At 41.0% G+C, this 13,774-nt stretch overlaps 1 protein-coding gene across 8 annotated transcripts in view; it reads left to right on the top strand.

Moving 5' to 3' along the window:
* The window catches only part of AUTS2 (activator of transcription and developmental regulator AUTS2), a 763,900-nt gene that overhangs the window by 513,826 nt on the left and 236,300 nt on the right, over window positions 1-13,774 (top strand). For all 8 annotated transcript variants that reach the window (XM_084493462.1, XM_084493458.1, XM_084493461.1 and 5 more), the window contains one exon: window positions 12,795-12,824. In XM_084493462.1, coding sequence (XP_084349588.1) covers window positions 12,795-12,824 — 30 coding nt within the window. The remainder of the gene's footprint in view (window positions 1-12,794; window positions 12,825-13,774) is intronic.

Raw genomic sequence — 13,774 nt, 5'->3', positions numbered from 1 at the left:
GGGAGCATCTCTGGAGAGAGCAATGAATTTCCATGTTTTATGTAATCTGTCTCAAAACTACAGTACAGACCGAGCAGTTTATAATTCCTTTATGGATGTTGTACAAAGCTGCAGGTGGTTTGCTGGGACCATGCAGACAGAAAAGAAGCGGGAAGAATCTAGAGAGGTTTTCTACCTGTGGGACAGAGGTGACCACAAAGATCTGAGATGTGACATCTCATAGGCCTCCCATGGATGGCTCCCCAGATTCCCAAATGATCTTGCTTTGCAAGATGCATCCCCTGCTATTTCAGTGTCTCCCTGCTTTCTTGACAAAAGGTTTGATGTCAAATCCTGTGTCTCACACTCAGGATGTCTCCTGGCCCTTCCGTGGGGTTTCCCTTTGGAAGAGATGATTTCTAACAGTGTGAAGTCTCAGTCCCATCGCAGCTAAAAGGCACATACAGCCAGTCTTCACGACACTCAGCTCTGTGTTAGCTACAGCCGTGCTTAAACACAGTTGTTGCTGGCAAAACTCCTGCATTTTCCAAGACTCGCCTGGACAAGGATAATTTTTCTGAACACTGTGCTAAAAGCCAGCTATTCAAAGCAATACCTTGCCTTGGCTGTGCGAGGTAATTTGCCACTGCTGATAACAGTCATGGAGTCTGCGATATCATTTATGATACAGGAGTTTTTATCACCTTACTCTGGTGGTGGGCTAATGCAGCAGTGAGAAAAACAAACACACACCCTTCATATACCCCTGCTAGAAGTGCATTGGTGGTAAATGGAGGGCCTGGCTTTCCATGGTAAATATTTATACTTGGGAATGTTCCTCTAACAGAGATTGGGGCCTCTCTGAAGCTCCCATCTTTCTACTATGAGCACAGCCACCTCATTGAGCACTGTGAGTCACCGCTTTCTTTCACTAGGGCACTGCAGACAGCAGTCAGAGTAGTGGGGAGACGTTTCTCAGAAGAGAGGAGGTACACCTGGCTTTAGGACTGGTTACAAGAGGTCGAGAGGAAGAGAGAAGTAATGCATTCATTCCTACATGGGCCATTTGGGCATGCCAAGGTACCACTTTTGCCTGTTCATTAGTGGAGGAGGAAGCCCCCGCAGTGGATGTTCTGTTGGGTAGCATTTCACCTGACTGTTGATACTCACACCTTCTCCCAGCCTCTCTAGGAATAACAAAGGATTGGGTCCATCTGATAAATGTAAAATTGTACAATTCTGCTTATCTCTAAATGGAGAAATGTAACTCCTGTTTTAAATTAAATTATTATAATTGTAGCATTCAGAAAAAAATAAAATAAAAAACACAAAACATAATGCATTCATTTTCTAATAAGAGAGTACAGATTCCAAATTATAGCATACAGTATGTCAAAACAGGAAATTTGAGGCAGGCAGGCCAAAGTGTGCCATTGTCTTTACAATTTATATTTACTTGCAGTAGATGTAGAATAATCCTTGTCTTCCCTCAGGTCTAGCACAAACAATTTATAAATTTTGCAAAAATGAAAAAGGCAGTAATAAATAATAGTAATAATATATAACAACCATGTGAGTAATGAATTATAAAACAGAGAGTGAAAAAGAGAATGAAACCACAACATAGAAGCCAGTTTACAGGGCTGAGTACACAGTTTGAGTTATTTTTCTGGCATTGTGACAATGAGGAACATTTATGGGAGTTTGCAAACAGCCTACAACACAAATCATTTTGTTTCAGGTTATATTTATATGGCTTAGTTAAGAGTTTTTAGTATCCATTAAAATCCAATGTTCGAAGGTTTATAGCTCAACTGTTGAGGTCTTATCCCTAAGGATCAATTGTTTTGGGTTGCTTGGGGAACTATTATTATTATTATTTATTATTTATTATTTATACAATTCACTTTAAATTACTTAGCCTAGAGTAAAGATACAGAGCTGAAAAGCTAGACAATTCTTCTTGTATGGGAAAGAAGAGAAGAGACAGCTTTTTCTTTATTATTTTTAGTTTTGGATATTATTTCTGATTTATTGTACACACCAATTGAATCTCTCTTCATGTGTGTTTCAGCAGCCATTTTGTCTTGGAGTTGCTGCAGCCTGTACAGGATGAGAACTCCTGTACTGTGTTACTGATATTTTTTTGCTGCTTCTTTGTGTGTACTTCTGTAATTTAAAATAAAAATAATTTTCTGTTGAAACGGTGTAATTTGCTATAGGTCATACAGTTTATTTGGTGGAAGATGAGATTTATACTGAAAATAGGCATGATGTGTCTAGGGCCTGATCCAAGTCTTAGTGCTTTTTCCTTCTTTATCTGTTCTATTTACTAGGATCAAAGTTCTTGAAGAAAAATGCCCTATTATGCTTTACACTTTGTAAACATATATAGTGAAAACTGCCCAAATCCTAAACTGTACCATTTAATAGCCAAAACAGATGAAAAATAGAAGGGTGACAGAAGAATAGAAGAGTGACATGCCTGAGGTGATGCAGAGCCAGTGTCACAGGTAGATCTTCCATCCTAGCACAAAGCTCTCTCTCCTTGATCATATTCCTTTTCAACCTACAATGAAGTGTTCCTGGAAAGAGATGAGGCAGATCTATAGAGCATTACGGGCTTGCTATCCGTTACGTAGATGCAGAGGGGGTTAAGAACCCAACACATAGTCAAAAGATCAACTAAGATTTAATAAGATTAATAAGATTTTATTTCCTGAAAAATCGAGGGGCATTTGAATCAAACGAACGGTGTATCTTGAGAAAGAATATTTACAATTCTTAAAATGCATGTATGAGTAGAATTAATATGGTGTGTGCTTTTATTTTAATCCTTTTCCATTGTATCAAGCTTCTTTTGTGGCAATATTTCCTAGCTATTTTCTTATTTAATTCTAAGTATCCGTGGCATTAATTCTATGTAAATCTTATGCTGTTATCTGAGGTGGAATGTCAGAATCTTTATAACTTAACTGCTACGTCCATAACTTGCATCCAGTGCAGTCCCCAAGGAACCTGCTCGTTGTGGCTAGCTATCAGGCTCTGATTGAAAACGTGATTGACACCAATAAGAGCCTGGTAGTTCTCATTTCCCCATTTGAAATGATCCAAACTGCTCAATGGCCATCCAAGATCTATAGAGTGTTTTTAACCTGTACATAAATTCATCATCTCTATTATAGTCCTTTCTTTAGCTTCTAATTTTGGAATATCAGAGGTTTTCCATTAGGTCAACAGGACGTTGAACTACTCTCTTTTGTAACTGTTCTCTGGTGTTGCAATTACACAGAATGCCAGGTTCCTTTTGGGTCCAGGAAAAGCATTTTTTTCATCCTTTTTGCTTTCTGTGAACCCTTTTTGTGGATCATTCTCTTTGCTTTTTACTTGGCATATGAACCATAAGCTTTGGACCATCCAAGATCTGTAATATTCTGTTGCGTGCAGAAGAAAACAAATTTCACCTCCAACTGACTGATTTTCAAAGCTGATTTTCAAAGTTAACTCAACCCTCACTTAGTTTTTTTCTTGTGATTTCTATTTCTGGCAGTGATGAAGAAAGGAAGAAACTCTCAGGCCCTGGACTGCAAATATAAAGCTGACAGTAAAAAAAAAAAAAAAAAAGGAAAACATGTAAGAGGAGTTCTCTGTGAGAAACTGAGGTCAAACTTTGGCCATCTGGCAGTTAGGAATAGACATGTGTGAAGGCACGCCAGGCACCTGCTGAAGGCAGATCTGCAGTAGCAAAGCCTTCAAAGGTTTGCTTGCTGCTTCTCAGGCATTGCGTGGTTTTCATTTGTAGCTTCTCTTATCGAGCACAATTTCTAAATGAGGATGGTTGCTTCACTTTAAGGACGTACAAATGACTTGCCCTCACCTGTCAAGCATGATCCTTGTATTTTACCAGGCCCATTATGAACGCAATCTTTCTGTCGAAAATTTGCATACCTCCTTTCTTGAAAAGTAATGACAGCAATTTCTTTCCCTCCGCTCACTTTCTGAGTGTCTCATTTAACAGCACCTGTGAAACCGACAGGCGCAGAGATGAGAAGTGAAAGAGAGCAGTTGATTAAATCATCATCAAGTCGGGCCTCAGAAAGTCAATTCTGCTTCCCGTCTGCAATGATATCCTTTTATCTTAAAGTAATGAGCTATGGCACTTTTGCATCGGGTAATGCGATAAGTTCTATTAGCATGTTCCATTTGCTTCACAAGCAAGGGCAAGTCATTTCAGCAAGCTCATATCACTGCAATCAAAGCAATTGGCTTCACAGGCAGAGAAGAAAGAGGAAAGGCTCAGGGTGATTTTTATGGATCACAACACAGTGGAAAAAATAGATTCTTGTATTATTTTAACCCGTAACATGCTTTGCTTCTTGTCCATCAGGATATTTTGATTTCATTAGCCTGTAAGTACCTGGAGGACTCAAATTCCAAACTGAACTCTTGAGCTAAGACCAAGAGGTATAAAAACAGGAATCTTTACTTACCCAGGGACACTGGCTAATGCACTATTAGGCACTGACTTCGTTAAACACTGATTAGTATAATTCTTTCCTATTGACTTAGTCCACCAATATAAATGCACATTTTTATTATTATTTACTATTCTTAATTTTTTGAGCCCTGACAAAATCCCAGTCACTTGAGAGGATGCTGAGAATGACTTTGCATACTGCAAATTGTGTACAGATAGAAAGGCAGGTAAGAAAGCTGTACATTTGCATTCTGAATCCCAGAGGAAAAGTCATGTAGGTTTTTTTTTCATATATTATATTGACGGACTGAGACAGGGAGTTCATCCTTCTGTTGCAAAACAGAAAGACTTGGTAAAATTAGAATTGGGTTGTGTCTGTGGCAGGTAGCAGCTTGATGCCCCGTTGGTCTAGTGGAATTCAGATGCCTGACTTGCACAGGCACTTTCTGAAGATGCTGAGCCGAGTAACTCCTGGCATCGTTAGCTTTCTAATGCCGCGGCTGGAAAGCCCATTTTATCTGCTGCTGATATTGGTGGGAGCATTGTCCCGTACTTTGGGGATAGCTGGATTGGACCTTAAGCATTTGTGGGATCATTGAGCAATGACACCATAAGGAAGCCATTGGGAGTGATAACTGGGGGGAAGAAGCTGCATTTTTCTGAGATCTGCAATAATTTACCAGGCTCAGCTCAGTTCCAGGGGTGCAGAGGAAAATTTGTTTCTTAAAGGGCTGCTTTCCCTTCGTCTTCTCTGGGGCTGTGCTTGGAGGTGCCTGCAGATGCCAGAGACATCTTCCTGCTGAGGGAAACAGAGCCACACACAGCTGTCCAGGACACAACACTGCAGCTCTGTCCCTGGCAGTCGTCAGGCCAGCTCTGCGCTCCTGCATCAGGCGCAGAAAGGCTTCCATCCTCTCCCCTGCTCAGATTGCTGCTGGCCTTCCCCTGTGAGGGATAACCTGGGAATACAGGGGTTGAAACGAGAGAGTCAAACCTCAAAGTAGGACTCATGTTTTGCTCTCTTTCTGGAGTGAAATCCCTCTTTGCAAATAAGCTCACTGCGGTTTGCCAAGAACACATGTACCACCCACCAGTTGCAAAGGTCATGTATGTGTTTTATATAAATATAGGGTGGATCATCTTTATCATGGCTAGTAATGTATTCATGGTAACATTCAAAATGTAATTCTCTCATTTCTCTTCAAACCATTGTCTTGTTGATGGTAGAGCTAGAAGGAGCCACTAATTGTGTTGTTTTGCAATGGAAAACAATCATACAAGTCTTGGGTGGGAGGAATTAAAAAGACATATGGTTGAAAGTGGTTCCAAGTTCTGAATATTATTGCTGTAAGGGGCAGATAACTTTAAATGTCCAAGACTGATACATTTCATCTGAAGTGAAGTAGTTGGATAAAATGGGATTCAGATTAGAGGTCAACATTGCAATCTTTTGTCCAGACTAAGGTAATTTGTGTAAAATGGGACTTTTATGTGAATAATCCATAATTTCAGCTTTTGAGAAACCAGGCCTGAAACTTCTCAGACCATCGCTGTTTCAGAGTCATACCTTACACTGAATCACTGTGGATAATGGTGAAGAATTGCTAAGCAGACTGTGATGTTAACCAATTTGTGAGATGCTATATATAAGATTCCTTGCCAAGGAGCTCCATGCTGAATGCTACTTGCAGGCGAAGTCAGAGATAGGAAAGAAAAAAGTGAAATTCTTGCTCTTAGTTTCTTTGTGACTCTGCCTGTCTCTATTTCATCAATTAGAAAATTGCCCATTTATTCCCTGGCTGTGTCTCCTTTCATCTAGGAGATGTTTTTTTCTCCTTTTTTCTTGGAAGCAAAGGTCTAATTGTATAGCTAAAATATCATCTTTGCCCTTTTCGGGGCTGTCAGTTTGTCATTGGTGGATAGATGGACAAGAATATTGTAAATGTCAGTGTGAACATGGCTGAGGTCTGGGTTTTCCCTCATTTTCTTCAGATTTCTTTTCAGCAGACAGATGAGCAGAATCACTTTGTTCAGTGCTGGCGTTTCAGCAGTGCTGACTCCTTTGGTGGCAATGATAAATGGATTCAAGATATGAAATAGCTGTTCCAGCAAAGTCCATTGAGCAGAATAGAGAACAATGCCCTCCTCAATGTCATTGTACATGATACATTCAATGATTGCCACTTTTTGCACAAGAATGTGTTCAATCAGCAAGGTACATAGAAATCCATGGTGTTGCTTCAGCCTGAATGAGCTGGTGAGGTGGCACAGACCTTTACTCAGCTTGATTTGGGCCAGACTCTCTCAAGCTATTTAAATGGGCTCAAATTATAGCTGTAACCTCATAAGGTGTCTGATTTTTGAAACGTGGCGTTGGGATCAGTCTCATTCTGCGGGTGCTGTGGGAGATGTGCTGTGCATTTTAACTTAACACTTTCCCCAGCTGGGGCAGATTTGGGAGGTACAATGCAGTCTTTAGTCCAATCCTCAGTTTTCTTTTTATTATACAAAATGCAGCAATAATTAAGCCTTAAAAGGGAATTAGAGAGTTCTTTTTCTACTTCCCAGTTTATCAGACTGCAGTTATATTTGTGTATACTCCAGATGATGAGGAGTGCATCTAACACTTTCACAGCCCTGACTGATAGCAGTAAATTAGAAGGTTTAATCTGGGGCAGAAGGAAGACCTTTCGTTTTTGCTGGTGCAAAGACTTTATGAGGCTTTCTGTTCCCTCTTCACCTTGGGCTTATTTTAGGAACAATAATTTGAATTTTGACTGCAGCGCATGTATGGAAATGCAAGTTTGTTGGTTACTGATTCTGATTAGTGCTTCTCGAGCACCGAGTTGCAGAAATACTGGAAAATAAAGCTTGAACGTTTAGCACATGTGTGCCAAGTGATATGATGGCTGGTAGCCTGCACACTAGGTGTTAAAGGTGTTTGAACAGTTTAAGTGATAACTCTGGCCACTTTGAGCAGGTCATTGTCACTCTGGTCTTATTCTTGCTACTGATTATATGGAAACTAGGAGCAACCGTAATGCTTCCGCGTGTCCTATAAAAATCTGTGGAGCTAGTTACGAGCGAGCTTTGTATATCCCAGGCTTTGGGTTTGGTTTGCAGTGCTGTAGATCCTTTGGGAAAAGTGTTAAGAGTCCCTCCTGCCCAGTACTAGACTTTCAGAAGCATAAACTAGCCATTTCAAAGGCTCCTTCCCCAGAGGGGCCCATCAGGCTGTGTTTTGAAAAGATCTCATGGCATTTTTTTCCGTGCTCATTTGAAAACTTGGCCATAAATGAGAGCTGTGGGTGCTCAACAGTTCTGCTGATCTGGCTCTCATTACAGTGCCTAAATGAGAGCTAAGAGCGGGTCGGTTGGTAGGATTTTTGATAATGTAAGCCAGCATTTGGAAATGTGGCTCTGGGCTTTTTTCAAACCTGGCTCTGGGTGGCTGCAGCTTGTCACAACCCATGGTCAGTGAGGGGATAGGAGGCGCCTTGGGCCTGAGCATCAGAGAAAGAAGCTTCAGCTTGTTCAGGTGTAAAAGGCATCCGCAGGCTCCTTGTCCTGATTCATTGTGTTATCACTCACAGTGAAGCTAATGGCAGTTACCCAAAAATCAAGCCATGCCATCTCTGAATGCTGTTTTGGATTCCTCGTAATTTGCAGAATATTCAGATACAGTGTGTGCATAGAGCCATGGTTTCCTGAAACAAGGCTGAAAACTGATCTTTTTGTAATAGGCACAGAATACTGAAACTGAGCCCAAAGTAGAAGGCCAGTACAAAACATTTGCATCACTTAATTCCAAAACAGGATGCCTAGTGCAGAAAATTGGAGTGGGACCTGTGCCTGGGAACATCTTCCAGCTTCATCAGACTTCCAAGGCGCTGTGAGCTACCTTCAGAGAAGCTCATGAGCAGAGTTCACCTGGCCACAGTGGAAAGCACTGCTTTTAAAGAACCGTATGAAAGTGCTGACTGCACATTATGGAAAACAACGGACGTTCGAAAACGTTGGAAAAGCAGAACTGCTTCTGAAGGACAAGATTGCAGAGAAGAAACACGTCTACTGCTATTCCATTAATTTGCCATTGTTAAATCAGTGACATCTAAATTGTCATCTAGTATCTGTAGACATAGGGTCAGGCTCATTTTGCCATCCATTGCCATCACTTTTGTGTCTGGTAATGGCAAATCCTTAGGTGAGGTTTCCTCCTGGAAGTGTTGATAGGCGTATTTGAATCCTTACAAAAAAACAGGCTGTCTCTAAGCTGTTCACAGAATAAAGGTGAATTGATTATTAATACATGAAACCTGTCAGGTAACAGAAATAGTAACCAAGCTACAAGGGATTGTGTAGCAGGCTTAACTGAGCCTGAGATAACATGGTTCTTTTGCTTCCATTGTATAGATTTTCATTGTGCTTTTGCTCTGAGAATCTCAAAGCACTTAAATCATTTTACATTTTTTCTATGGCCCTGGAAGGCAGGGGAATGCTGGAGCAACTGAGGTAGCAAGCAGTGCAGGCTCAAGTCTTCAGAAGTGACCAGTAGTTTTGAATAATCAACTTCACGGTTGTCAGCTCTGGTTTCCGAGACCTGTTCTCCAGAAGTGGTTAGCAGCGAGTCTGCAGGAGATGGAAGCACCTTGTGCGTTAGCACCTCGGGGAAGAAAATGCATCCAAGAATGTAAATGAGCGCATCAGGGTAAGGACCACTGGGAAATGTGGGTGCAAGTGAAATGCCCAGAGTGCTCAAACAGCAAACCAGCCTCCGATGTGGGAAGAAAGTACAATTGCTTTCATTCAGTTTCTAGCCTCAGTGGCAAACCTCTTCTGCAAGACTTTTGGAGTTACCCCTGCACATAAATCGTCAGATTTTTTTCCATGAAGCAGAGGAAATCCGTGTATTTAATCTTCAGGGAAAATTCAGCGTAACGTGACTGTGCAGAACACACACATGAATGCCTGCACACAAGCACACACATATATATACCGCATGAAAATAGAACCTTAATGCTGTGTACGAAGTCACTTCCTCCTGTCTTTCCGTTTTTTGATTTCATGCAGCTTGTCCATAAAATCCTGGTACGGGAACAGGACAGCACTGCTGGACTGCGGGTCTCCTTTCCTTGCGCCCCACCAACAGAACCTCTTTATGAGTGAAATAGATGCCTTGTGTATGCAGGACTCCTGGCATTTTACAAAGTGTATCTGGAGCCAGGCTAGGCAAACGTTAGGAGCTGTTTGCTGAGTGCATTTATTGCCTTTGCATAATTTATGAGCTGGAGGGGTTTGACCATCATTCGTCTCTGCCAGAGGCTGGCACTGAGGGCTCTGGAGGATGGAGCTGTAAATTGGATGGAGCGCTCCTGCTGAGCTCACAGCAAAGTCCTCGGGTCAGTGTGGGAATTTAATACCGGGAATGGAACTGTTTTCTCAGAGTGCCATGTGGGCCTCCACGCAGCAGAGGCTTTTTTGGCAGCCACGGTGACTGGCCAAATCGCGAAGCTGTCAGTCACTGGGCATGTTGTGAAGGGAGCCTGAGCATTTTTAATCGGCTTGGCATCCGTGCTGCTTCCATAATGGACACCAGTAGGTCTCAGTCCTTCGCCATATGCTTAACTCTGGAGACAAGGTGCTTCTGGGTATAGCAGTAATTATTTGATGTGGAATTAAGCGGACCTTGAAATTAGAACTGGACTGTCGGAAAGCAGGAGGCTTAACACTTTGATGGAAATAACTTCCCACCGATGTCGCTCTGTGCACTCTCTCTGCAGATTCACTCAGATACGGGTAACTGTTTACTGGCAAATTCAGATGTCACTGCTGGCAAGTATTCTTCTCCCCAAGTACCTCCACACTGCAGAAAACACAAAACCCTGAGCTCTTTCCAAGCTTGTGAACCAGGAAAGACTTGATCCACAGCGGTGGAGAGATTACTTAAACCCAACAAAAAATGGTGGGGAGAGGAGCGGCTGCAAAGCGCTGTGATCGCAGCTGTGTCACAGGACACGTGCACACGAGCCCCAGCGGCAGGAGCCGATGGCATGTTGAAGCCCTCTGAAACCTGCTGGGACAAGGGAATCATTCCTGCTTGCTTGTATCGCCACTTTCAACCCCCTTTCTTTCTCCTTTTGGATTCAGGCATAACAATCAGGACTTCTGTTGGACGTTGGCTGGAAGGTGGGGAGAGGACATGAGCAAATGGAGGAATTGGTTCTGGGCTGCCTATTTTGAAATACATAAGATGTGTCACCTCGATGTGTTATATGGAGCACATGGCTGGTGCAGGGTCCCCAGAACCACTGGGTGCTCCTGGCTGTAACCAAGCAGTGGAAGGAAGTGCTCTAGCCCCAAAGCTGAATTTTATCAGCAACTGTAAAATAGAGGTAGTAAATGGGAATTCTTTGTGATGTGCTGTGATTTTCATGGATGAAAATCCTTGTGTAGTTTTGCTTATCTGCAAATGTCAGCCTTTGCTTCGCAAGCATACTTACCTATGCTTCCCCTCATACAAAAATCTTGTAAATGGAGTCATGTTGAAATCAAAATGTGTAATATTTACAGGGTAAGGGCATGAGTACTTCATATAAAAGCCCTACTGTCCCAGAAATGTGCAGTTTTCCTTTTGTCAGTTAAGTACCCTCCCTCCTTCATAAACTTGATCTCTGTACGAGGGTTTCAAATTTTGAGTTAAAACTCTGTTATATCTTCATGCTCCATCTCATGTATTTACATGCAACTACTGCTATATAAACCCTTTCAGATATTAAATAGATTTCACTTCAATTTATATTTTGAATTTTTTGAAAGGAGATTGTGATTTTTACCAATATTTTGCTTCATTTAAAATTAGTGGAAAAATACCTATGGAAACGAGAACTATTTTTCTTAGCTTTTGTTTGTTAGTATGTAGTTCACTGGTGTGGAGAAACCACCTTTTCAACCCCCTGTACCAATGAAGACAAGGGAAAAGCAAGAGAAACAGAAAAGGTGTAGTTAAAGAACGTATAGAAGGAGACATGCCTTTTACAAACCAAACGCATATTTGTGGGTGTAGCTGTTCACATTCCACTGTATAGTTAACCTTTGGAATTCACAATGTATAAATAATTTTGCAGCAATTTGGTTGTATTACAAAAATACTCACAGATGCAAACACATAAAGGGCTTTGCTAACTTCTCTAAGGACATAATGCAATCTGCTAGTCCTTGACTTAAGAAAGCCCAGTTCTTCATTTTCGTGATCTTACACTTCCCTTTGAAACATCTGACACACGGAGGTGTGAGTTCAACCTTTCCTGACAGAGGCAGGTCAGTCCTCCAAACTCTAAGCCCGGAGTTTGAAAAACAGGAGGAGATATTTCCCTCATTCTTCTGCTGCAGAGGGAGCCAAGTGTGATCACCTGGGAGTTGCCCAGAATTAGGTGGGATGAATCAGATCTCTGGTGTCTAGGACAGAAGCAGCTAGGTGTGAGTTGCACGGGCCTTACAGGGTTATTTCCAGAACAGCTTTTGTACTTCTAGCAAGTTTAAGCATGCTTTGGCTTTCTATTGCTTGTCTGTGTTGGAGCTTGATTCACCTAGTCCTGCTGCATTTCTACAATAGTAAAAGAGATAAAAAAAATGAGCAACGGCACTTGGTAATTAGCAAGACCCACTGGTGTTACAGTTCAGCATCCTGTGGTATTGTGTTGGCTATGTTACTGGGGCTAGTTCTGAATTACAGAGAGCCCCAATGAATCACTTTCTTGGGCACGTTGTTCCTTCTGCCGTGAGCTGTCTGAATTCTTCAATGCAACACCTGTAAGCAATGACAAGGGTTGTGCCCTCTAAGTAGTTCTGGAGTAAAATGGCAGCCTTGTAAATGCTTCGCTTCTGGGAATGGTGAACTTGAGCCATTTCTATGCCCTCCTACCCAAAAAACCTTTGAAACCAAATTACTGTTAGGCAGCACGAGCAATATCATCCTTCAAAAGAAAACAAACTGCCCTCTAATACCGTTTCTCTTCTTCCCTGATCCAGTTTCAGAGCCTAAGTGTGTTCACGCACCATCAACTCTCATGCATGTGAATTAAACTAACATAAGGCATTGCAAATGGCTTTTGTTGTTTTCAGTGCGTTTTTTTTCATAATTCAAACATGCAAATGATGGTCTTCAACAACAGTGTGGAGAAAAATTTCCTCCTGTACGGTAACTGAGTTATTTCCTATAGGTACCAGATGCAACACCACAGGTCTTGAGTGTTTCAGCCATCTTGTTTATAATAATTTTTAATTTTTTTTACCATAGCATATTTTTCTTACCTGTTCTTTTTTCCTTTTTGTGTTTCAGTGTGACAGCGACAGTGATCAAGAAGAAAAGGTAGGAAAGGGAATCTGTATGGGAGCAAGAATATTTTGTTGGGTTTGTTGCATTCACTTATTCTTATTATTTTGTTATTTATTCAAAGTTTCTTTTTGGATTGATCCAAGTCAACTCTATACAAAGCAACACCTTTGTTCCCTTTAATTTGATTTTGGAATAGACCTCCAAGGAAAGAGTATTCTAATGAATATTTTGGAGGTTACACAATTCATCTTCAAGCATATTGATGCCATGGTTTGTGTGGGTTGTTTATGAACACCAGTCTGACTGCCGACCCTTTCTAAGGTTACATTTTCCCTTGGGAAGTTCTAACAGTTTAATAACGCAACTGAATATATTTGTAACCTTCACATTTGCACTTTTCAACAGTTATTTAACCACATGCTTGCCTGTTTTGCTTCTCTGTAGTCAAGGGTCTTAAAGCTCAAATTGAAGTGCTAAGGTCAACATGCATATAAATATAAAATTATATATATACATATACTTAGAAACAACGTTTGGAAACTGCGCATTACATCAAACGACACAACATGCTGATGGTTATCATAATAACTGGGTTTCTAAGCAGAAAATGGAAAAAAAGTTATGCTGAAAAAGAACCAGACACTGGTCTCTAACACTTTTTTTTTTTGGAAGGTTAATAGTAATGAAGAAATAGTATTCACACTGATGCATTTTTGAGTCTTATTTCTTATGCTATAAACAGACTAACATCTACCTTTCTTCTTTGGCAAAAATGAAATAATCATTGCAGAAAACCTCGTATAATTTCATTATTTCCAGGTTGGATTTTGTGATTTTCATTTGTATGTTGAGCCTTAAGGGATGTTTTGACAATATAATCACTTTTTCCTCCTTTTTCACTGGGTAAATTGGGGGATAGAAGTTGGGGAGGGTAAAGTAATGTCAAAAACTATCATTTGTATCCTATCTTTGAATTGTTTAGA

This window comes from Aythya ferina, assembly GCF_964211825.1.
Source record: "Aythya ferina genome assembly, chromosome: 19".
In the NCBI taxonomy this organism is placed as follows: domain Eukaryota; kingdom Metazoa; phylum Chordata; class Aves; order Anseriformes; family Anatidae; genus Aythya; species Aythya ferina.
This window is presented reverse-complemented; position numbering and strand designations above follow the sequence as displayed.